Below are 26,394 nucleotides of genomic sequence, written 5' to 3' on the forward strand. Positions count from 1 at the left end.
TTAAGAAAGCACAGGTGGAGAAACACTCTCTCCTTGTCTTCTGTTAAGAACTGTATCTGGAACAGATTCATTTCCAGAAGTGAATTGTTCTAATGTCACTGTGCTGAGAAGAAATTCCTATTCATTTTTCATGCATGGCCAATTACAGCATTGCAACATAACTCTTTTAACTCAGCCCAATTGAGGAATAACACGTTGTTGTCAAACAATTGTGCAGTTTCCAGTTTATCAAGAAATCGCCAAACTTATTCAAATTCTGTGTCACTTGGAAGGAGTACCTAGTTTGGCTACCAAAAGAGGTGATTCAAAATTAAAAGTATATATAATCTGTCTACAATTTTATTTACACAGATACCTATAGAGAGGCTTGATTTCTAAACCCACCAATAAGTATGAAGAAACCAGAACATGTTGATTCACTGCCAGATGTGCTTAGGTTCTCATAAAAGCTAAATTGGCCAAAGGTATAACTTATCTTCTTCCAATACTATCCATTAGTAGCTTGTGTCTTAAGCCTGCACCCTTTATTACTTTGTATCTGACTAATATAATAAAAATGAAAATCTAACAAAACTATGAGATTGCTGCCCTTCTTACTTGTAAGATGGGGTCAGCCATGGGCGCATCTCTTTAGTTGCATGTGCTTGGAACAACTGAAGGAACTCCAGATAGTTTAATGTAGAAGTCTCACTCATTCCCAGGATACCGAGCAGACGTATATATTCCTCGTCTGCCATGCTGATCATAAAACTATCCAGGAGGCGTCGAAAATCAAGCATGGTGATTATACCATCATTATTCTGATCTATTTTACGAAAGGCAATGTATGGATCCTAATAGGAAATATTCAATTTAATATCAATAGTTGACTTTTTTTTGTTTAGACAGCATAGTAGCTATACCAATGTACTAACTGTACAGCTAAGGAAACAAGCCTATGCAAGTTTTGAAAGAGTAAAGTCTTATGACTTCAATCATGCTGAATACCTGCTGAATGCTGGAGATGTCAAATGTTTTTCTTTTGAAGGATGAATAGCATTGTGCCCAAAAATATTTAATTGATATTTTAACTGTATGCCAAATTATTTCCAAAAGAAGTAAACTGAAGACAGGAAGCAAGTTGCAAAAAGTAAATTTGGATATTCCTTTCTTGACAGTCTCTAAAGACCAGGCCCACCACTGCCGCCGCCCGGGGACTGACCGGCTGATGCAGACGCCAATGCAGATGCCGCCGTGCCCGCAGATGCCGCCGCGGTTCCAACAGACGGTGGCCACAGCGGGACCGGGGACGCTGCTGGCCTGCGGCTCCTCCACCTGTGCCAGAGAGTTCTCCATGGACCCCACCCTTGCCCCTCCTCCCTCCCCAGGCGTGGGTGGCAGCTGTGCTGGATTGGGGGTGGGGCACAGGGAAGGGCGGCAGGCTTAACTCGCCGGCTGTGGCCGTCGTTGCCGTTTGGGACCATGTGGGGCTGGGCTGGGCCAGGAACTTTGTGTTTTTTTGTAGTGGGTGGGTTGGAGGGTTTTAAATTGTATTCTATGGTATTTTAGTGACTCCACATCTGGCTGCTGCTTTTATGGGGTTGCCTGGGAAATGCATGGGTTTCACCATTGGGGTGGTGTTGGGCAAAGGGTGAAATGGCGTTGGGGGATTAACATGTTGGCATAGAAGAAGGAGGGACAGATGGTTGATACTTGTTCCTCCTTCTGGTTATTCCTCCAACTGGAAGGTTCCGGGTAAGCTTATCAACCACCCCTCTGGCCTGACAGTGCTGTTGCTTAATGCCAGGTCGGTCCATAATAAAACTTCCCTCATCCACGACTTAATTGTGGAAGGGGGGCCAACCTGGCTTGCATTACAGAGACCTGGGCAGGGGAGGGGGGGATGTAGCCCTCTCTCAGCTGTGCCCACCCAGGTATCTAGTTAAGCACCAGTCACGTCTGGAGAAGAGGGGAGGGGGGTTGCTTTAATTTACCGAGTTTCTATTTCCCTCGCGGGGCTTCCTGTTCTCTTGAGACCAGGTCTAGAGTGCTTATACCTGGCGCTGGGCGATTGAGACAGTTTGGGGATTCTGCTGGTGTACCCTGCACCCTTCTGCCCATCAGACTCCCTACCTGAGCTGACGGAGATCATCTTGGACCTGGTGTTGAAGACCCCCAGGATGTTGGCCCTTGGGGGACTTCAATCTCCATGCCGAGACTGTTCTGACCGGGGCGGCTCAGGACTCCATGATGGCCATGGGGCTGTCTCAACATGTCATAGGCCCAACTCATGAATGTGGTCACATGCTGGACCTGGCTTTCTCAACGGGGCAGGAAGAGGGTGATTTGAGGGTGAAGAATTTGCATCTGACTCCCTTGTCATGGTCAGATCACTTCCTCGTGAGGTTTGAGCTCGGAGCTGGCTTTTTCCTCTGTAAGGGTGCGGACCCTATTGTGATGGTCCACCCTTGGTGCCGGATGGATCTGGATGGATTCCCGAGGGCTCTGGGGGATTTTCCAGTTGATGCTCCTGTTGATGCTCTGGTTGAACTGTGGGATGGGGAAATGGCCAGAGCAATTGACATGATCGCTCCTAAGCATCCTCTCCTGCCAAGCAGAGCCCGTCCATCTCCATGGTATACATCTGAATTACGGGTGATGAAGCGGGTTGGGAGACGACTAGAGTGTAGGTGGAAGAAATATATATATTTCCCGGCCCTAAGAAAGATCCTGTACCACCATTGATGGCCCGCTGTGACAACTTTGCCCAGCACTTCAAGGAGAAAATCGCTCAGATTCGTCACGAGCAGGACTCCACAATTGATTCAGATCCCTTAGGGGAGACACCAATGATTCTATCTGGTCAGGTATTAATGGATGAATTTCAATTAATGTGGCCTGAAGACATGGACAAGGTGCTTGGACAAGTACGTCCTACCACCTTACTCGACCCTTGCCCTTTGTGGCTGCTGTTCAAAGCCAAACACGGGATTGGTTCCTGGATCCTGGAGGTTATTAGTGCCTCTCTGAGGGACAGCCGGGTGCTCACTCCTTTAAAGGAGCAGACCCATTTCAGTCTGGCTTCAGAACCGGGTACGGTACTGAATCTGCCTTGGTCGCTCTGTATGATGACCTGTGCAGGGAGAGAGACGGGGGGGGGGGTGCGTCCCTGTTGGTTCTCCTGGACCTCTCAGCAGCTTTAGATACCATCGACCATGGTATCCTCCTGGATAGGCTGGCAGGATTGGGAGTAGGAGGCACTGCTTGGCAGTGGTTCTGCTCCTATCTCAATGGCCGATTCCAGAAGGTGGTGCTGGGGGACTATGGCTCTGCGCCATGGCAACTTTGCCATGGAGTACCGCAGGGTTCCATTTTGTCCCCCTTGTTATTTAATATCTACATGAAACCGCTGGGAGAGGTCATCAGGAGGTTTGGGCTGCGGAGTCATCAGTATGCTTTTTCAACTAACCCAGGTGAGGCAGTGGCTGTACTGAACTGGTGCCTGGCCAAGGTAATGGGCTCGATGAGGACCAATAAACTGAAGCTCAGTCCAGATAAGACAGAGGTTCTGTTGGTGGATGATTTGAGCTCCTGGGTAGGTGACTTGGGCCTTGCCCTGGACGGGGTTGCACTCCCTCTAAAGGACAGGGTTCACAGCTTGGGAGTGCTCCTCTACCCGGAGCTGTCCTTGGAAGCTCAAGAGACAGCGGTGGTGAGGAGCGCTTTCCTTCAGCTTCGACTAATCCATCAGCTGCGTCCCTACCTGGAGGAAGATTGCCTAGCAACAGTAATACATGCATTGGTTACTTCCCGGTTGGATTTCTGTAACACGCTTTACATGGGGCTGCCCTTGCAGACAGTCCGGATACTTCAGATGGTTCAAAATAGAGCTGCCAGGATGCTGTCAGGGACTGGGTGTTATTCTCATATAACCCCAGTCCTCTATCAGCTCCACTGGCTTCTCATCGAAGTCCGGGCTCAAGTCAAGGTGCTGGTTATTATCTATAAAAGCCCTAAATGGCTTGGGACCAGGATACCTAAAGGAATGCCTTCTTCCCTATTTACCCTCCCGCCCCGAGATTGGCAACAGAAGCCCTCCTTCGGGAACCCTCTGTGAAAGATATTAGGAGACAGAGTACCTGGAGGAGGGCCTTCTCTGTGGTGGCGCCCTGTCCATGGAATGCGCTCCCCAGAGAGCTCCGCCTGGCGCTATCAATATATGTTTTTTGGCGCCAGGTTAAGACCATTTTATTTAATCAATATTTTAATAGGTTTTAATATTGAATTGTATTATTGTATTTTATTAATTGCAGCCAGAGTGGGTCGTTAATTTATTTATGCTGTTAGCTGTCCAGGGACGTTGGTAATTGAATGGCATATAAATTGTATAATGAAATTGTATAAACGAGTGTTATTGTTGTAAGCCGCCCCAAGGCTTCGGTGAATGGGGCAGCATAGAAGTTTACTAAATAAATAAATAAAATAAAGCCAGGCTGCAAAGACAACTATCTGGAATGCTTTAGGACAGCTCTCCCCACCCAGGTGCCCTCCAGATGATTTGGACTACAGTTTCCACAATCCCTGATCATTGTCCATGCTGAATGAAGTTGAAGTTCAAATAGCTGATGAACAGTGAGCTCGAGGGAGCCTGCTTTAGGAAGATTTGGCCCAAGAGTGCATTCAATAGTCCATTAGATTCCTCCTAATTCCCTTGGCTCGAACACATTCTGAATGTTATGTCTTTACCAGTTTGTCAGGTCAGTTGAGGTACATACACCTAGTCAACATAGCTTTGGAGACTCAAATTCCTCAAGAAATAGCTCTTTGGGTCACATGTAACTAAGAGTTTCACAGCTTTATTCCTTAGATCGGGGGTCCTCAAACTTTTCCACCAGGGGCCAGTTGAAAGCTGCTGGTGCTGGGTGTGGGCCAGAAAGGTGGTGCTGGCAGTGTGCGTGGGCCAGTGTGGGAGTGGCACGTACAGGTGCGCGTGCGGAGGCAGGTGCAGGGCGCACAAGGCAAGGTGGGGCAAGGCACGGGTGGGCGCGTGCGCCCGGTGAGGGGAGGCGAGGCATGGGCAGGGGTGGGCACGAGCCATGAGGCGGGCACACAAGGCAGCAGCTTGCTCGCTTGGAGATCGTTTTCTCTGAGCGAGCAAACCACAGCCTCACTGCGTGCAGGGCGAGGTGGGTGGTGGTGGGCGCGCGTGTGCAGCGGGTCCAAATGGGCATGGCAGGCCAGATCCGTCCCCTGGGCCGTAGTTTGAGGACCCATGCCTTAGAGGTTATTCAGCATCACTATCAAAGCTGCCTACACATTATATTGTGCATGTGGTAAGCAGCTTTCTTCTGACTGCACAAAGCACCAACACTTACAAACCTCTCTCACAGTTGTGGTAAGCTGCTAAATGTGCAGTGCTGGCTTCCCCATTAGTTTCCTTGAATTCCCAGAAAATGGATCCCCAGTATGGATCTACAGCATTTACACCTTGACAGAGAAATAGTCATCCATCTCATTGCTGCAATTCAAGATTTTATTATCTTCTGATGTTTATCTCAAGCTACTAATCTTTCTTGTTACTCTTCCATGATAAAGTCCAGACTGCAGAGGTGGGACAATGACTTCCCTCTGGCAAAGGCCTGCTGCTGTGCATTGGATAACCTGGGTCTCCTTCCTTCCTGGGAGGGCAGGGAAAGTGATGGGCAAGCCATCACCTCAAATCTCGGCAGTCCCTCTGCCTACAGGGAGAGCTTGAGAAGGGAACCCTCAGGTGCCTACATAAGCAACACCAAGCTGCTTGTGACAAGAGTAGTGTGATGTGACAACTAGCTTTAAAATGGAACATGTCTGAACATTAGTGTCTACAGTGAAAGGAAATTGCTGTGAAGGAAACATCCAGAGCCAATCTTTACAATCCATTTTTACAATAAAGAAATGCAAATATTTATCACAAAAAAGTAAGTTGTGATATGAATCAACAATCTGGATGTAATTACCCCATATTCTTCTGCAAGCTTATCACTATACTGGCTGAGACATTCTTCAGCAGATAAGAAGTGACACTTGATCGCATTGGCTGGGTGATTTGGAGAGCGTCCACTCAGCCTGGAATCTGAAACAGTTGTACCAAGGTAAAGCAATCACCAAACCACACAATGTTTTGCATGAATAGCTAACATTAGAACCAGGTAGGTTGACTGGAATATCAGAATAGGACCAAGGATGCCCAGTTCAATTTCTGCTTAGCTTCACCAGGTGAACTTGAGTCAGCCTCTCTTTCTCAACCCAATCTACTTTGCAGGTCTGTTTTGAGGATAAAAGGGTGGAATGTACATGTAAAACAGAAATGTATGAATCCGACAATCAGCTATTGACCAAGACAATAGTTTTTTAAACCCTTCCTTAACCCTCGAGACTGCACATCTCTTTAGAACTTTCACTATGAAGCATTTCCATCACCCTTCCCCATCCTGGCGCCTTCCAGACATGTTTGGACTGCAACACCCAGAATTCCCAATCAATGGCCCTGCTGGATGGGAATTCTGGGAGTTGTGGTCCAAATGCCTCTGAAGGCCACCAGGTTGGGGAAGGCTTTACATAATCTCTGGGTGGCATCATGGTACAACAGAATAGTGCAAATATGCAAGAGGAAAGGAAATTATGCTTTCTTTTACTTTCAAAATTAAATGCCACATTTTCTCTGCTCAACAATATCTCACTAAATGTGCCCATTAGACCAGAAGAAAAACTGGATGCTCATGACATCATCTAAAGAACCTGAAAAAAAGGGGAATGCCAAGCACTCAATAAATGCTTTGTGTAGAAAAGCCCTCAGAATATTATTGTTATTGTTATAGAATAAGTGAGGTCTATCCTCCATCTCCCTAAATTCAATTCTATTATTGACAAGTGAAAATGTTTAACTTAGAGGAGAATGTTGTTCAGTCTGTCTTTCAATGTGAACTTATAGAATGTTTCACTTTTCTTAAAATTAGCACTTTTCCAAATTCTGTAATGATTCCTCCAGTTAAAAATGCACACAAAATGCATATGTAAAGGAAGTGTGCATGCAAAATGCATATACATTAATTTCTCCACCTTTGGTGGTGGTTAGACACATGGGAGAAAGATCAAGGCAGAAGCTATGGAATTCTGATTGTTTCATGGCACAAGCTTATGACCACTTACCCAGAGAAGTAAACCCTGCCATAATATTCAGTGGCTTGCATATAATAAGAATAATAATAAATGATTCCCATTAGTTGCATCTTGTTAGATCTGTCAGTAAATAATCTGAGATTTATTTGTATAAAATTATACTTACCCTTCACCTTCTTGTATACCCCAGGGAATTGCCTGTACCTCCTGCCTTGACTTCTGTGAAACCTACTTTCCATCATACAGCTCACCCTTGTGTCAAATCTCTTAATGGGCTCCCGACTGAAGTCCGGGCCCAATTCAAGTTGTTGGTTATGACCTATAAAGCCCTAAACGGATTGGGACCTGGATATCTAAAGGAACGCTTGTGCCCATATATGTCCTCCCGCCCCTTGAGATCAGCAACGGATGCCCTTCTCCAGGAACCCTCTGTGAACCCTCTGTGAATGATATAAGGAGGGTGAGAACCCGGAGGAGGGCTTTCTCTGCAGTGGTGCCCCATCTATGGAATGCGCTCCCCAGAGAGGTCTGCCTGGCACCGTCGTTATTTGTTTTTCAGCGCCAGGCTAAGACCTTTTTATTTAAAACTTATTTTAATTGCTAAATTATTGTATTAATTAGGATTTTAAAATTTTTAGCCGAGAATGCACCGCAGGTTTTTAAATGTTGTTGTTGTTGTTGTTTCTTCTTCTTTTAATTGCTATATTATTATTTATGTATGTTTTATGTATTCTTTATGAGCCGCCCTGAGGCTTTGTTGCAATGGGGGCAGCATAGAAATGTTTTAAATAAATAAATAATGAAAGAAGTCATTTAGCAGTCACATACTGGCCTTCTGATCACCTCAGATCTGGAGAGGCACAGATCTGGTGACTGCTAGATGGGCTTAGTCAGCTGGTGCAAGATGGCAGGCTTTCCAAGCATCACGTTGAAAGGTGGTGGTTGCAGCAGTATCACTCTTCCCTCCCACCATGCAGAGAATGAAAGGTCCAAAGAAGGACTGGTGATTTGAGCAGAAGACAGTGAGATGGTCTTAGAACCTACTTCTGTTCAGGTTTGAATGCTGCATCTCAGTACTGCTGCCTCATTGCTACAGCGTGTGAAAGGTCAGCACTAAGGGGAAGCAGGACGCAGCTCTGAAGCAGCTGAGTGAAGGGTGTGCGTGAGAGAGGGGGGTGTTAAATCACTCTTCCTTCTCACTACCACATCATTCCCTTCACCCTCCTATGATGCAGCCTTGCATGCAAGGAAGAGCTGCTAGGCTGGCTTTTCTTTCAGACTGAAGCAGAAAGAGAAAGAAAGCCAGCACTGCTGTTGACTGTGAATGAGCTGGAGCTGCATGGCTACATTTCAGTGCAGAAGAGAAAGCCCACTACACTGTGGCTGCTTTGTATGGGCAGCCACAGGCAACTAGTTTTCTCTCTTGCCTTGCACAGAAATGGTCCAGGGGTAGTGCTGTGCAAACTTGTGGGTGGGGTGACACAGTTGAAAAGGATGTGGGGCCACCCTGCCATAAATCTTGCCTTGCCACATGACAGGGCTGGCCCTAGGAATGGTAACTAAAGCCTCCCATAATATAATTGGCCCTTATGTAAAAGTGTTGGTCCTTTCCATCACTGCTATTGTATTTGATAAATTACACTGTGTAAAGTAATACACCTTGTCTCAGATTTTAGTAGGAATACAATAAACCTCTAGCTTAGCGCTAATCATCAAAGTAGAGTGAAACTTATCTTTTGGGACTGGGGGGATGAAGAAAGACTTAGTTCTTTCAGAATGAATATGTAATGGTATCAATAACTATCCAGTTACCTTCAAATATTGCTACAAAATCAAGATAACTCAGCCCTCCAACTGGGAATCCTATTTTCTCAATAAGTAGATTAAACTGGTCATCATTCATTGGCATCCCAATATCATCCAACAACTATCAGAGAAAGAAAAAGGAACAACAATATGTTTATTAAACATTTGGCACATTTGCAGACACCTTTAAGTGCAACTAGTTTCAAAAGAAAACAGTTTATCAAAGGCTTAGCTCACGCTCACCAAAATTAAATGAGCCTTCAGTGCCTAACAATGGCTGGATCAAACCCATTTCTTTCAGGGTCCTGATCACTTAGAATCTACCATCTTAGATCTATAACATTTATAAAATGCAATAGTTACATCAATCTGCTAAAAACAATTCAACAAAAAGGTGCTCTTAAACAACAGATTTTACCATTTCAACTTTTAATATAAGTACTTAAAAAACTGCATGTGGCAAGCAGCATTTTACAAGAGCCATTCCACTCAAACACAGAAGTCCTTTTTCTAAGACAGCATTTGCTCTGACACATTCATATATCATTGCAAAGTACCTTTTTCATCAAATCTTGTTTAGCAGTATGCAAAATTATGCATATCATTCAGTAGAGGTTAATTCTGACTATGCAGGTAAAGACTGTAAGATTTTCTTAACTGGACAATGTCCTGGTTAAAGGCAATCAATTAAGCTTTCAGCTTCATCTCACACTTCTTAAATCCTTGACAGAAGTAAAGTTTCTGCATGCAGTCTTGAAACTATGTATTTGAGGAGAGTCCTATTAAAACCAGTAAAACTATCAATTGGTTTCAAGCTTGTGGGCTTGTTTAGTGATACACTCTCCATCTTAATAATTACAAATTATTCCAGTAGTTCTAATTTGGGTATATTCTTTTGTACCTGTACAGTATATTTTGTCCTTTTGTAAAGGCTTCAATGGTAATTATTTTTACTATTCTATTCTGTTTTACTTAGCTCTGGAGATTAAAAGAAAAAAGAATCGTATAGCTGAATGGCATAAAAATATAAAAAAGTGAGAATGCTCTAATTAGCAAATTATCACTCTTTTCAGTATATTTTAAACATGTTTGAAAAGATATTAGCAGCTTTGTGCTTTAGTTCAAGCTTTTGCTATCAGATCGAATTCTTAATTCTAGAGCCACACTACTATGGCATATGAACGAAGCCATCACTCCAGAAATACAAAGAATAAAACTCTTGCTACAGTATAGCCTGGAGTCAGGGGCTCAGATGCCAAGCTCTGTATGCCATGTGACAGAGGTCCTATACAAGCAGGCTCCCTCAGCGCCAGGGTCACCACTGGAACTGAATGCATAAGGCTCTGTTGACATTGAAATCAGTAAGCAAGGCTTTCATATGTATTGCTTCATGCATAGAGGACACTCCAAGCAAGCTATTACAGTAGAATAATAATCTGTTGTAATTAATGTTATGTTCTCCAAATCCAGTTTCAGCGGGCTTTAAGTAGGATTTCTACTGTGCCTATGCAAAGACCAGATTTGCACATAAAAAATGTGTCACAGCTTCAACTTCTAACTTGAAATATAAAGGTGTCACTACAGTGGAATTTAAGCAGCCTGACAATGCACAAGAGTGTGGCCAGCATAACATTGGTCAAGCTTTGTTTCACTGTACTGAAAAGCTCACACAGCATATAAGGCAACTCCATCTACTGGACTAACTAGTCTAAAAATTCTGCATGGGAAGGGATTGGGTTGAAACAAAGGATGTTTGAGCACTCTCAAAGGGGAGGCTGGGGGGAATTTTTTTAAAGGAAGGAAACCTAGGAAGTGGTATTGTAGGAATACATTAATTGTTTATGTTGACTACCAGGAGTTTTGCATGGAAGGGGGAGGGATATATATTCTGAATTCTAGGTATACCATCTTGGGGCTGTGCCACAACACAAAGAGTGGAGGAAGGGGGGTAATGGGTGGAACTGGGGCTATTTGGTTGGGTGTGTGCGCGTGCAGGGGTGCACAGTGGGAGGGGTTCTTTTCAAAAACCCCAAGGAGACTACTTGTTGTGGTCTCACTTGTTGTGGGTTCAACAAGTGGGTTATTCCCTTTTCCTTTTTGCAATGTTGCCAAATATTTTGATCAGGACCCAAATTTTACAAGGAAAGATAGCTATGGAGGGTGTTTTGTACAAGAAAGGAATATTGATGGTGCTAAGGAGAGTTTTCCTTACAGTAACCTAATGTTTGGGGGGGGGGGGGCTAAGCCCATTTGCTAGCCCCAGGAAATGGCAAGGTTTTTTTCTAATTTTTCTTGCTGTGAGCATAAGCAGCCATGCTCATCAAGATGAACAAGCATTGATTATTTGATTGTAAAGGGTGCTAGTTCAAATTGCATGTATATGTAATGGATTTGGGACATTTTTGTATTTATGTATGTGGGGGAGGAGGCACCATCTCTGTAAGAATTTGTGTGATACCATGTTCTCACTGGACAAATGCCATCAGAAGGTACATTTTGCTTTAACCAAGGCAAGCAATGGGTTTGAAGCACGCAAGTTCAACAAAGGATTTCTCTTGTGTGCGCTTTTGGCATGGGTTGGATTCGATTTCAACATCTCAGACATTTTTCTTGAGACTGCTGAACAGACTTGTGGGGAAGACCAGGCTTGAAAAGGGACAAAGATTTCTCAAATTTCTCTCCAAGCTAATGTGGTTAACCAGTGTCTGTGAAGAAATGTAAAGGTTTTTGTTTTTTTTTTCTAATCCACCTGTTTTGTGAGCTGTACTTTCCAGACACCAGATGAACTGGAACTGCAAAGACTGTGATTCCTGTGTTCTGCCTTGCTTTTTGTATCATCCACGAGGAAGCAAAGGACTAACCAGGCAAACCGTGAGAGGCCAGTCCTACAGCCAAGCATACAGCTGAGTCCAGAAATTGAGTGACGCCTAGACAATGAAATCTCGAAGAATCGCCTCAAAGGGCAAAGCAGATAACTGAACTGGACATTAGGCCATTGCCTCATCTCACACTGCTCCCACCTTGCAAAGCAGGCTAACCCAAGTCTGTTGACCAAAAAGGAATGTTGGCCTTAGACAGGGTATTCATCATCGTGGTGGTCTCACCAATGAGGATGATATCTTTAGGTCAATGGGTCAAAAGGAGGGGCCTAGGGAGCAAAGGAACCAGGCCTCAAAATAGATTGGGTAACAGCTTTGCAAAGGTGCAAGTGGGGCAGGTTAAAGGTGAGAGCTGGCCGGCGCTCAGTTCCTTGCAGCCAGAGGAGGGGGCAAAGACAATCCCCATCTGAGCTGCATGGATAGAAGCTGCTTCCTGAGAAAGAGGAAGCACCAGGAGTTATCTGAACTGGCTGATTTGTTTGGTTGCTCACAAAAGGGGGGGGAACTGTTGGAGAAATATGAAAATCCTGGCAGAGGGGGGGTTGCTTATATGCACCTCTGTGCTTAGGTCAGATCTCTGTTGGTATTGGCTGTTGGTTCAAGAGGATGGGAATTGGTGGCTTGTATAGGGGCTGCTGGGGCCATTGTTTTGCTGATCAGGTAGGGCAGATAACGCTGCCAGGTAGAAAGCATTGCAATTGCCCTCATTTGCATGCCAAAGCACAGTGATCCCTGTGCCTCAGTGGCAATTTTACAGCTTGGTTATAGTGGAAACAGGGATAGAGCAAGTGTGGGCAGCTAATCCAGAGTGAAGAGCCGTGCAGCAAGACATCAAGGACGCCCGCTGATGCTTGTTGGCAAAGGGAAATAAGGGGGAATTCACTTTTGGACATCAAAGATAATTAAGACAATTTAGGGGCATTTATGAGTAAGCAGGAAATTGGGGAATGAACCGGGAGATGAGGACTGCTCCAGGCAGTCAAAAGTAGCTTGGATAGAGAACCTCTTTTCAAAGGTTAGAGGATCTATGGTGAGAGGGGAGCATTTTGAAGAATGAAACTAGATGTGTAAAATGGGGATGCACCAGGGACTGTTACGGGTGGACCATAAAGATGAATGAGTGTGAACTCACGGCTCCAGTTTGGGGAGAATGGAGTCTTTTACTGGTTAACATGACTGGATGGAAGTGTGATATATCTAAGATCACAAGAGGAGGCCGAATGGATACTGGAAAGCAGTCATGCTACACTGGGTTGGCACCTATGTAAGTAAGGAGGGGTGTGTAACCCCTCCTGAATATTTTTTTCTTGATTAGGGGTGTGGGAGAGATTCTCCAGTTATCATAAAGTACAGGAGTGGCAGTAGGAATAATAAAATTGGGAGATGTGCCCTACTAGGGTCATTCATTATTCACAGAGGTGTGCCAGAAATGCTGGGAAACGAGCTGACAATTCCAACAAATGGAGAGGTGATAGGGATTGGAATAGCCTCCTTTGCAGTGTCTACCAACATATATTTAGCACATCTTCAGGAGCAACAGTGGGTCTTGGAAATACTACTATGCGCTCACTAGGGAAGCTGACTGGGGAGATGCAACAAATGGAGGTATATACACCACAAAATAGGGTGGCTCTGAATCATGTTTTAGTACCAAAAGAGGGGCCTGTGGGGTGATTGGACACACCTGTAAAATGGGTCTAAACACAATAGATATCAATGAAAACTTAAGGGTAATCCAACAGGTAATACCAGGGAGCAAAATAAGGCAGGAGTCAGGAATGGGAGAACAGCTGACATAATGGCTCCCCAACTTTATGTGGTTGGAACACCTGTTTTCATATTGGGGATAATGGCCATAAGCATAATCTGCTGCCTTAGCCTTCAATGTATACTGGTCTGCACCCCAGGTAGTAAGACAATACGTTCAGAAAAATCCACAGACAAGGAGGAAGTGATCCGAAGGATGGTGGCAAAATTCAAAGACTAGGAATGGTTGTTCCAAATCAGGTCAAAAAAAAGAAAAAGGGGGAATTGATAGGAAAAGGGTGGGGGAGGTGATTTGGAACAAGGGGAATGAAAAGAGAAAGAAAGGTGAAGCGAGAAAACTCCCTTTTCAGCAAAAGAAGGGTGGGCACACAGAGTGTGAGAAAGCCACCACATAAGCAGGAGAGCCAAATAATTCCTGATTGTTTATTGACAAGCTGGGCAGAACAAAATGAGCCTATTGTAGCCCACCAGGGGCAGGGCTGGATTGGGAAGAAGGGTTGGTATTGGGGCAGTGTGGAGTAGGCGGGCGGAAAGAGTGTAACCTCTCAGTACCCTATTAGCCAATTAGGGGAAAGGAGAAGGGAACAAGCGGCCGGGAGCAGGGTTCAAAAGGGGTGTGTGAACATGTGCTCAGGTGAACAGAAGGATGGGAAGGAAACCATTCCTTTCTGTTCCCTTCATTGCAATAAAGTTTTAAAAAGAACTCTCTCCATGCCTGGAATATTTTTCTCTTCTGACAGAAAGGAAAGAGTGTTTTTTAACAGGTATGGAATGTCATCTTTGTCTCCACCCTTTCTTTGTTCTATAGTGTCCTGAACTCAGCCAGCTCACCATCTAGCCATACACAAGCAAGGAGTCAAAGAACCTTGTGACCAAGTCCCTGCACCCTAAGCATCTATGGTTTCTGTTTATCAAACAAACAACAAGCTCCACTTTGCACAGAAAATAGCTTTTGAAGATCAGGAAGCTGTGATATGGTACAATACCCTGATTTCCAAAGCAGGGAGGGGAAATGGTCAAAATTTAGTTTTTGTTTTCAGTTTAGATTTTATGTATTTATTTATTTAGTAAACTTCTATGCCGCCCCATTCACCTTTCTTTAGTGCTACTTTTTGTAATTAATTACAGAAATATAATTCGCACTGGACATATGCAAAACCTTGGACATGCCCAAAATGCTGCCTTGCTACCTATTTACTCTATCTCTCACATATGGTGAGCCATCCAGAATATAAAACCTCACGGGTTGTTCAGGAATTTCTGCCTCCTTCCCTTGCGATTGCAACAATGTGGGAGAGTATGTTGTCAAGCAAGTAGATGGTATGCTGTATGACAGAACTGCTGCGTTGCTTTCATGTTGGTGGGTTTGGAGTAGTGCCTGTCTGTGACTGTTTGGTAGACAACACAACATAGAAATTATTCTGTGCCAAAATAATGTGAGTGGCAAAATAGAGAGCACTGAAAAGCAGGGTTTTCTTTCCCATGAGTAGATGCAAGTATGCATGTGGAACAATGCCAGTACAAGTAGTGCAGGTAGAACCTTGCACTGGAGAAGTATCAGAAAATCTGACTACCACACAATTTGCATAGGTTTTCATGGCAAAAAAGTAAAAAATGACATTTCATTTACCTTGTGGAAATCAGATCTGCTCAATTTCCCACTAGCCTGCTTACTGCAGGCAAGGAAAGCATCTCTAAGGCTTGCTTCCTGCTGCAAGATTCCGTCCCTCAGCCTTTCAATTACTTCATCAACAGTTCTATTCTTGGTGTATTTGTAGGCATGATCTTCAATCTGTTTCATTCTAAAATTGGAAGATTGGCAATGAAGAGAAGCATTTTAAATATGGCACTATATAAAATATTTGATTAAAACATTAATGATCTGTATTGTTTCAATTATAGAGAGCATACGCACACTACAAGCTTTGCAAAAAGTGACAGTTGCTTATAAAACTATAATTAACACCTCTTCAGAATTCAAGGGCCACATGGTCAATTTGAAAAGAGAGCCAGTGTAGACACAATTATTAAACTGATGGCATGACCAAGAATTCTAGTATTTGCAGTAGACTCTATTAAGGAGGCACATAGATTGAACAGAATGCTATCATAACTTGATCTAGACCAGGGGCCTCAAACTCGCGGCCCGCAGGCCAATTGCCGGGATGGGCGGGGCATGGGGAGGGGCCCTGCGGCCTTCAAAGCGCCGGCGGCGCCCGGGCCAGCCTCCGGATGAGCGGCCCACCACCACCGCAGTGGTGGAATACTTGATGCCGCCCAGCCTCACCCAGACTCTACTTCCAGCGGCCCCCAGGTAAGTTGAGTTTGAGAACCCTGATCTAGACCTCTATATTCATACCAGTGTGGCCAGAGAGATTTTGTATATTAAAACAAGGCACATGCTCACCACACACCATCTCCCAAAGCAAAAATGCAACTTTCCCACTGCTGAATTGCTGCCATTATTCAATGAAAATACAGTGTGTGTGTGTGTATGCAGTATTGGTAGGATCTGGGGGTCAGAAATTGTTTCCTTTGACCCTCTGAAGTTTTCCACTCCAGAAGTAAGGAAATGATCATTCAATTTAGCCCCAGCAGAAAAGGTTGTTAGTCACTTTTTACTACATCCAATGCCTTCATAAAGAAAAAAGTTGCTTAAGACCATGGAGCAAGGGATCCTCTTTGAACAGGAGGCCCATGTCCTTGGCAAATGGGAGTTCTACTTCTGAATCACTGCCAGGTTCTATAATCTCACTTTCTGATGTAGATGCCCCACCATAGGAAACTAGTGGAGGGAAGGAGCCTCAAAAGGATCACACAGGTCGCTATGTCAACTCCAGAAGGCAGAATGGAGATGCTCTGTTTGGTGTAGGTTTTGTTTACTGGCTAAGAGATTGTGTGAATTACACCATCAGGGGGTGAGTTATTGCAGCCCCTCTCCTGGTGAGGCCCAATCTGGAAGCCTTTGCTGGGGAAATAATTGTGAATGGGCAATCTTTTATTGTCCATCATGTACTGCCTGTAACCCTGCATGCTTGGGACTTCCCTCTGAGCTGTGAGAAATGCCTCTCATCTGAATTTAATTTGTTCTGCTTAAATTGTCTGTTTGATCTATGAATCATCAAGAATTTGTCATGGAAAATGTTCTTATACATTTCATAGACCTTGAATTATTGTTTGCTATTGGCTGGGTATCTTTGTCTTCAATAACCCACAGTGCTTGCTGGCTTCAATGGCTCTTGGATTTTTCCATGCCTTGACCCACATAGCATGGATTTAACTGTTGACTCTTGGATTTAATAGGCTTTGATACATGTAGTGTGGAGGTACTAATGAAGATTTCAAGGTTGGGCTAATGCACACACTGCATCATTAATTGTGGAATTCATTGCCATAAGATATAGGAACCTTTACCAACCTGGTCCTCTCCAGATGTGTTAGACCACAACTGCTATCATCGCCTAGTCAGCAAGAGCAACAAGAATAGAGTCAACCCATCTGGAGGGCATCAGCTATAGCAATGGCCACTTAGATTGCTTTAAAGGAGGATTAGTCAGATTCAAATAGGAAAAGTCTCTTATAGGTATTAGCTCTGAGAGCTAAATGTAGCCTCTGAAAACCAAATGTTATCTCCTCTTGCCTGAGGGAAGGCAAGATAGAATGCCACTGGATATCAACAGGACTTAATTTGGCAGTTCTTTTTCATGCAATGGAGGAATGTCAAGGGCACCCAAAAAAGTTTTGTTTGTTCTTCTGTGTAGAGTTTTGCACACTCCTAAACATTTCTAGAACTTTAGTGAGTATGTACATTAGCAATTATTTGTATAATACCTCTCTGAAATGTCTATCTGCTTTTTATCTTCTCTCTGTTGATTTCCTTGGGATGGAAGAGTGCTGCTGAAGGCAGTTAATTCTTTTGGTATATCAGCAACTCCTAAACTATGCAAGAGCATTTTGTATAAAACCCCTTCTGTAGTATCATCTTGGTATTTCTGGTATAGTCTAGAGAGAACATATTTAATATCAGCATTATTTTCTAGATAAATATATTGTATGAGGGAAACAATATTCCTCTCCACATGCATGTGTGTGTGTACATGTGTAAGTATATCTGGCTCCTAGGTCAGGCTTTTAATTCAGCCTGCCAGGATGGTTAGGTAAACATTAGCAGTTAAGAATGAAATTACTACAGTTTAAGAGAATAGAAGAGCACAAGATGGATGATTGCCAGCACTAAACACCAATTGTCATTCCTCTTTCTTCTGCTTACAAGAGGGAACTTTGCCTAGGGGGACTTTTTGGACAGGTTTTTTTTTAATACAGAATTGTTTCCTGAGTATGTTTAAATTGATTATCGCTGGACAAATTCTAGAATTTTAACTAGAGGAGTTGATAAACTTTTTATTGGTGGATCACAGTTTGGACCAAATATATTTCACAAAGTTTTTCTAAGAGCTAAATTTAGGATTGCTATAACTATCCCATGAATCCCACAAGATAGACACATATAATTATTATTTCAAATTAATGTGAATCAGCAATGTATTTGATTCTGTATTGTATATAAAAACACACATGTACTTTAAAAATGAAGTTCAGAAGTTCAAATGCATTATATTAACACAGAGAAAAAGAATAATTGTAACCTGCAGAACTACATTCAGTGAAATGCTCCAAAAAATTACTGCACAGTTCTTCAGCCTACAAGTCACCTGATGCAGAGTTGTCTGCAAGAGATATGTCAGTCATTCTGCCCTGGTAAAAGATAGCATTGCTGTAAGCACTGAAGGACAAGAGACATTGGGGCCCAATTAAAACAGAAGTCCTACTCCAATAAAGTGCCATGCTAAGTCAATACTGCAACTAAACATATGACAAGTCAACAAAGATATTTGTTTTATTACTCCTGAAAATCTTTTAAAGAGACCATTCCATAAATGTATGAGTTAAATCCCCCTGCCTGGTTATGAAAACTCCTGCACATACTTGACAGCCTTACATCCAATTTCAGTGTTTCTAAAGGAGTCATGTCAACTTGACTTATGTGAAAATACTGCAACTTGAATCTAGACTCCCTTGTTAGTTTAGTGTTTGCGAATGAACACTGCCATCCACTGTTTCTTACAGTAATCTGATTAAACTTGACAAAGATCCACAAATTAAAATCCAGTTACTATACATAGACAGTCAGATACAAACAGATATGTATGAGGGTGTGTGCCAACCACACCTCTTAAGCCTGATCCTTTTGGCTGATTACTTCTAAACAGCACACAAGAATGGCTCTGAAATCTGAGGTATCAAAAGTGACATATATGTGTGTCTCTGGTATACACCCACTTATACTTAAGTGGTTTTCTTTCTCAACAGATACACCAAGATCAGCACAAACAAAGAAAAAAAAAACCCAAGCCATTCCTCTGTTTCAAGACTCATATACACAGTGACTATATTTGGATTGTTATTGCCTGTATTTCAGTAATATCACTTCATCACAAGACTTCTTTCCTGAGTGTATTGTTCCTCCTGCTTTTGTTCTGGTTAGTACAATCAATAAAACAAAATGAAGTTTCATAAAGGTCATCTATGTCTGTCTATCTGTTTGCTGCTCAGGGTCATTTAGTTAGTTCCTTTATCAAGGGCACCGCCTATATTTTTCTTTATCCATTTCCCTTAGATGGTTCATAATTTCATTTCCAGCTGTTTGCAAGGCCTGCATTATGCCCTTCCAAGACAAACAAGATACCTAAAATTGGAGCTTGCTCAATTAGCTATTTTATTATTTCTTCAAATACCTTTCTCTTTCAAATATGTTTCTCCAAACTGAGCTAATGACTTTAAAATCTCCATCATATGTGGAAAAATGCATTTTTGCTCTGTTACAGTCCCAGAAACATAGTGGATGAATTAAAACTATGATGTGCCACTTGCAGCACTATGTATCAGCTGGTTCACTGTATTTCCACATATTCTTTTTAATTGTATGCATGTCCTAACTGTCCTGCAAAGCTGCAGTCTTCCAAGTCAGTTTTCAATATAAAATAAGCAATTGTTTATCAACAGAACAAGTTCATAATATCTTAAACAAGTTCATAATATCTTAAATCAGTTTTAAATACATTTATGAATGGACCAATTACAACTACACAAATGCAAAACCTAAAAGAAGAACAAGAGCAGCTTATCTATATTTTTAAAAACATTCTGGCTAAAAAAAGCTCTTTAAAACCACAGGTAAAAATATGATTAGTATTATGATTCTGTATCTTCTGTAGTTACCCTGATTTGTGAATAACTCTTGGGAATAACTATTATTTGGGAGGTTTGCCAAGATTCTGGTATTTGCCAAATTACTGTTATTGAGCATTTTTGAAGGTTTTATTGAATAGATGTACTATATGTAATTTAGTATTTATACATTTCCCAATTTAAATATTCCTGACATTCTCCTCTAAATGGTTAAACAAATTTAAATGGTTAAATTTAGAAATGTAGTATTCTTTTTCTGTTACATCTGGAAAATAGAGGAATATATGTTTGCAAACAATTGTTCAAATTAATCATTAATTTATTTGGAATTATGCAGCTTTTTCATTTTGTACTATTTCTCTCCTGTATAAAATCTTTATCATTTTGATTGAAATTTTGATTTTTTTAAATCTCCAAAGTCATATGTTTTGGGTCTACTCAATGCATCAGCTTATATCTAATTAATCTAACCCACTACTGTTCTTTACTAACTCTTGGAGTATTTGTTTGCTCTCTGCTTCTAATTTTTTATTTCAAGAATGTTATTTTGGCAGTTTCCCTTATTCCTTATGGATTTACCTGTTTCATTTATGAACTCTCAGGACGGTTTCCATAGCATCTGATATCATTTGACATGTAAATCTGGTGTGTTACTGATTCCAAAGTATTGTTTTTTTTTCTTTCCATTTGCCTCTTGTCAATTGTTTCTCTAAAAAAATCTAATTCAGTCACAACCTGAAAGAAGTATTTTCTCTCCACCCCAATTAATTATAGTAATTATGGGAGCACAATCAGAAGTTATTTTTGATGTCTTATCTTTTCCCAAAATTATGAAAGCAAGATATAAGACACCCTGATGTATTTTATTTATTTATTTATTTATTTTTCGATTTGTATCCTGCCTTTTTCCTACGAAGGGCTCAAGGCAGCTTATGTCATTCTCCTCCTCCATCTTACCCCACAACAAGAACCCTGTGAGGTAGGTTGGGCTGAAAGTCTGTGACTGGCCCAAAGTCACCCAGTTGGCTCCATGGCTGAGTGGGGACTAGAACCCAGGTCGTCTGAGTCCCAGTCCCATGCTCTTAACCACTACACCATACTGGTTCTCAATATGTATTATTATATGTATATATTATGTCTCTTTGAAAAATCAACAGAATCTCATTCTCTTGATCAATCTCCGTTTGTCTATTAATCTCTTTATATGACATGTATGACATGCAGTAGCCCTGTGTTCTTTACCTTAGTTATACCACCCTGGTGTGAAATTTTGTGTTATTTCTTGCTCGTAAATAAGTTTAAATTTCCTTCTATAACTACTCTCCCCCTTTTGAATTTATATAGCATTTGAAACACTTCTTTCAAGCAGGAAATATGTTTGGCATTCTGGCTGTAGATTGACCCTATTGTGATTACTTCTGTTCTTTCGTATCCCTTTATGAAATTATAGTTCCTCTTTTTCAGAATTTCTTTGGTAGTACAGCAGAAGAACTGTATTAAAACGATCCCTTTGGAATTTCATGGGGCAGAGCAAATATCCCCTAATCCCTTGTAATAAATTAATTTATCTGATTTTCCTCCAGTGATTACTTCCTTGTAATAAAATATCTCAATCTTCCATTTTAATTATAACCTGGATTCATTGTCACATCACTTGTATCCCTAAGCTTTGTAAACTGAAAAGTATGTCTTAGCTTCAGACATTTTCTAATATAAATATATTCAAAAAAGTGTAACTTGTACAATTATTTTCAGTGCAAGTATTACTCGTATGTGCTTTATTTTGTAGTACTTCCCATCTAACCTATATATCACCTGAAACAAAACTGTATAACTTCCAAATGTAAGTAACATTTAATTGAATAATTTCATACTTGGGTAATACTGATCACTTGCTACAGTGGAACTGCAAGTTAGGACTAAAGACTGGTTGCTTCCCTGTAACTGCAGTTCTTCAAGTGGTCATCTTTGTATTCACATTTCACATATGTGGACTCTGTGCCTGCATGATGCCTCCTGTGGGAAGCTTCTGTAGCCACAGAGTTGGTGGGAATCCTTCCCCTCAACTATCTAGAGCACATATTCCCAAAACCATCTAATGTGGCCTCAGAACAAAGAGACAACTGTGGTGCCAATATTGACAAAAGCATGGAGAGGAAAGTGATACAACAGTATAATATACCTTGGTAACAAAATTTAACTCAAAAAGAACAATACCTAGGTGGAGAAAAGGGGGTGTGAATGCAGTTACAGCTCACTCAAAGAACTACAGTTACAGAATGCATCTTTCATTTTCTTGTTCTCTGTGCATCACACACAGGGGTTAGAGGCAAGGCCTCCACATTACCAGCACAGACACCGTTAGTACAGTATATCACAGAAGTGAGTACACCCCTCACATTTTGTAAGTATTTTATTATATCTTTTCATGTGACAACCCTGAAGAAATGACACTTTGCTACAATGTAAAGTAGTGAGCATACAGCTTGTATAACAGTGTAAATTTGCTGTCCCCTCAAAATAACTCAACACACAGCCATCAATGTCTAAACCGCTGGCAACAAAAGTGAGTACACCCCTAAGTGAAACTGTCCAAATTGGGCATTATTAGCCATTTTCCCTCCCCGGTGTCATGTGACTCATTAGTGTTACAAGGTCTCAGGTGTGAATGGGGAGCAGGTGTGTTAAATTTGGTGTTATTGCTCTCACTCTCTCATACTGGTCACTGGAAGTTCAACCTGGCACCTCATGGCAAAGAACTCTCTGAGGATCTGAAAAAAAGAATTGCTGCTCTACATAAACATGGCCTAGGTTATAAGAAGACTGCCAAGACCCTGAAACTGAGCTGCAGCACAGTGGCCAAGACCATACAGTGGTTTAACAGGACAGGTTCCACTCAGAACAGGCCTTGCTATGGTCGACCAAAGAAGCTGAGTGCACGTGCTCAGTGTCATATCCAGAGGTTGGCTTTGGGAAATAGACGTATGAATGCTGCCAGCATTGCTGCAGAGGTTGAAGGGGTGGTGGGTCAGCCTGTCAGTGCTCAGACCATATGTCGCACACTGCATCAAATTGGTCTGCAGGGTTGTCGTCCCAGAAGGAAGCTTCTTCTAAAGATGATGCACAAGAAAGCCCATAAACAGTTTGCTGAAGAGAAGCAGACTAAGGACATGGATTATTGGAATCATGTCCTGTGGTCTGATGAGACCAAGATAAACTTATTTGGTTCAGATGTTGTCAAGCATGTGTGGCGACAACCAGGTGAGGAGTACAAAGACAAGTGTGTCTTGCCTACAGTTGAGCATGGTGGTGGGGCTGCCATGGTCTGGGGCTGCATGAGTGCTGCCAGCACTGGGGAGCTACAGTTCATTGAGGGAACCATGAATGCCAACATGTACTGTGACATACTGAAGCACAGCATGATCCCCTCCCTTCAGAGACTGAGCCGCAGGACAGTATTCCAACATGATAACGACCCCAAACACACCTCCAAGACGACCACTGCCTTGCTAAAGAAGCTGAGGGGAAAGGTGATGGACTGGCCAAGCATGTCTCCAGACCTAAACCTTATCGAGCATCTGTGGGGCATCCTGAAATGGAAGGTGGAGGAGTGCAAGGTCTCTAACATCCACCAGCTCCGTGATGTCGTCATGGAGGAGTGGAAGAGGATTCAAGTGGCAACCTGTGAAGCTCTGGTGAACTCCATGCCCAAGAGGGTTAAGGCAGTGCTGGAAAATAATGGTGGCCACACAAAATATTGACACTTTGGGCCCAATTGGGACAGTTTCACTTAGGGGTGTACTCACTTTTGTTGCAAGCGGTTTAGACATTGATGGCTGTGTGTTATTTTGAGGGGACAGCAAATTTACACTTATACAAGCTGTATACTCACTACTTTACATTGTAGCAAAGTGTCATTTCTTCAGGGTTGTCACATGAAAAGATATAATAAAATATTTACAAAATGTGAGGGGTGTACTCACTTCTGTGATATACTGTATATTGCAGCAGAGATCATGGAGGAGGGATGGTGTCAAGACAGCACAGAGAACTGCACAGAGACAGAGAACTGCACGACCAAAAGTACAATCTGCTCTACCTCAGACATCAAGGTAGTACTGCTTGACAAATGTGAATGGAGTTAACAAATTCACCTCCTTACATAATGCAAGTAAGCTGGTCCCCTGTATGAAAGCACCAGATGTGGCAACATCCTCAGTGTAATGTGTCCTGGTTTAATCAGTTAACTGAAGTTACACTATTTAATAAGTGAAGTAGATGGTACAGATTACCCACAAAGTAAAACACTGTGCAGAGACCAGCAAGGCTTTGTTCTTTCCTGCATAGCAAATGAATGATGGCTAGAAAGGCAAAATTGCTTTGTCCTTGCTGTATAAAAGACCAAAGCCTGACAAACACGGCAGTCACCATTAAAAAGAAAAAAGGTGGGAAAAAAAGAATGCAGGAAGAATTATCTCCTGATTAAAGTGGAAATCAGAAATGATTTTCAAGATGAAGGCAATGGCTGGGAGCAACATCACTTTGTCCTGATGAAAACTGAGATATGGAGCATGGATCTCCAGGCCACATAGCTCATTAGACTTATGTGCTGATAAGGATAAGGAATGCTACCTTCCAGGAAAAGAGGCATGGATCCATGATGGCTAGTGGCTTGAACAGTTTTGTAGTTACAGCCTTTAGAATTACTGAAATGTTCCAGGAAGGTACGGGCTATCAAAATGGAGGTACTTGATTCAAACTTCTCAGAGAAAAAACAAGGGATCGGTCATGTAGCTGGGTCCTTTCCAGCATCAGAGGCAAATTGAGCAAAATCATTCCATTTACTACTATACAGGAATCTGACAGGAGGTCATGTAGAGGCATCTAGGAAAGACTGGAAAAGTTCCAGAAAAGCATAGTTAGTAAAGATGTCATGCTGTCGATCACAGCTTCTGAAGTTCTGGGTACAGCTTTGGTTCCAAATAAGAAAGTCCACGATCTGTGGCAGTCTTAAGTATTCTCCTCGACACCATAGGAGAAGGAGAACAAACCAAGCCTACCACAGCTACCAAGGGGCTACTAGGTGCACTACATGTGGTATATCTAAATCTTTAATAGTAACTGTGTGAGACAAGGACATGAGAACACTGGTTAAAAAAATTATTCTGTCCTGTAAGGAAGGAAAGCATTCTTGAGAGAACTTAATCCCATTCCTGCTCTGTTGCAGAAAGTTCTGCACAATGCATTGTCTTTCATCACAAACAAATGTACCCTGGCGGTACTCCAAAAGTGAAAATGGTAAGAATGGTCACATCAAGCTGCCATTCAAGGGATGTTGTTGGTGACCTGGTCAATGCATCTGCCAGTATATTCTCTTTGCTGACAATGCGGAGAATTGAAAATGTGATTCCTTGAAGAAGGGAGGAGTTGAATGAGATGGGTGAGATTGGTTAGCCAAATCATTTTAGATGCCCCTTGTTTGTTCAGGTAATTCACTATCCTGGTGTTGTCTCTCAATATTTGGAGGTGAATTTCATGAAGCATTGACTCAAAAGCCCTCAATGCTTTCCCTGTTGCCAGGAGTCTCATTTCAGTGATGGCTTGTTGAAATGCCACAGTGGGCTCCCCACTCAAAAAAGGATGCAGCAGTAATCAGTAAAACCAATTCCCTTCTGAAGAGAGAGAGATCAGTGCTTGAAGGGAATGACAGACCAGAGAAGAAGGGATCCTTATATGAAAAGCATCCTTCAGGTTGATGCAAGTCAATCACCTTGTCAAGAGAGACACAAAATACTCTATAACACAAACTTTCAGAATTCAGTAGTTGTGATAAAGAAATGTATTTCCTGCACGTCCACATTCAGTTAGTCAACTCCATCTCTTTTCAGTACTCAAAAATATCAAAAGGAAAAACCATTATGATGGAACCTTCTGTATAGAACCTTTGAGGAGAAGGGATTCTCTAATTGCAGTACTTCTAATGGAGCGGTGGAATGCTGCCCCAAAAAAGAGAGGGAGGGCATTGAAGTTGATTCTGTAGCTATTTTTCACAATAGAAACATAGAAACAGAGCGAGGCAGAAGGGGCCTCCCAGGCCATCTAGTCTGACGCCTGGCTCCAGCTGGCCCTGCTCACAACATGCCCACCATGTGCATGTCCAGCCTATCCTTGAACACCCTTACCAATGGAGCCTCAACCACCTCCCGTGGAAGCCCATTCCATACCCGCAGGGTCCTGTCAGGAAATGCTTCCTGGCATCCAAATGGAACCTTGGCTCCCTGAGCTTTGCTCCGCTGGAGCGTGTCCTGCCTTCCTCTGCAGGGGAGAACAGGTCTCTACCCATTGCCATGTGACATCCCCTCACATACCTGTATGTCACCAACATATCCCCTCTGAGTCTCCTCTTCTCCAGGCTGGAGAGACCCAGTTCCCTCAGTCTCGCTTCATACGGCATCCCCTACAAACCGGCCACCAACCTTGTGGCCCTACACTGTACTGACTCTAACCTAGCTAAAACGATTATTTTGTTCCAAGTCTGGTGGAAACAAGAGAGGTG

At 42.5% G+C, this 26,394-nt stretch overlaps 1 protein-coding gene across 1 annotated transcript in view; it reads right to left on the reverse strand.

The window, feature by feature from the left end:
• The window catches only part of EFCAB6 (EF-hand calcium binding domain 6), a 174,833-nt gene that overhangs the window by 69,435 nt on the left and 79,004 nt on the right, over positions 1 to 26,394 (reverse strand). Inside the window, 5 exon segments of the mRNA XM_044450904.1 lie at positions 598 to 833; positions 5,976 to 6,091; positions 8,950 to 9,064; positions 15,220 to 15,391; positions 17,421 to 17,591. Coding sequence (XP_044306839.1) covers positions 598 to 833; positions 5,976 to 6,091; positions 8,950 to 9,064; positions 15,220 to 15,391; positions 17,421 to 17,591 — 810 coding nt within the window.

The sequence above is a fragment of the Varanus komodoensis genome, unplaced genomic scaffold, assembly GCF_004798865.1.
Source record: "Varanus komodoensis strain SLA01 unplaced genomic scaffold, ASM479886v1 scaffold69, whole genome shotgun sequence".
Taxonomy (NCBI): domain Eukaryota; kingdom Metazoa; phylum Chordata; class Lepidosauria; order Squamata; family Varanidae; genus Varanus; species Varanus komodoensis.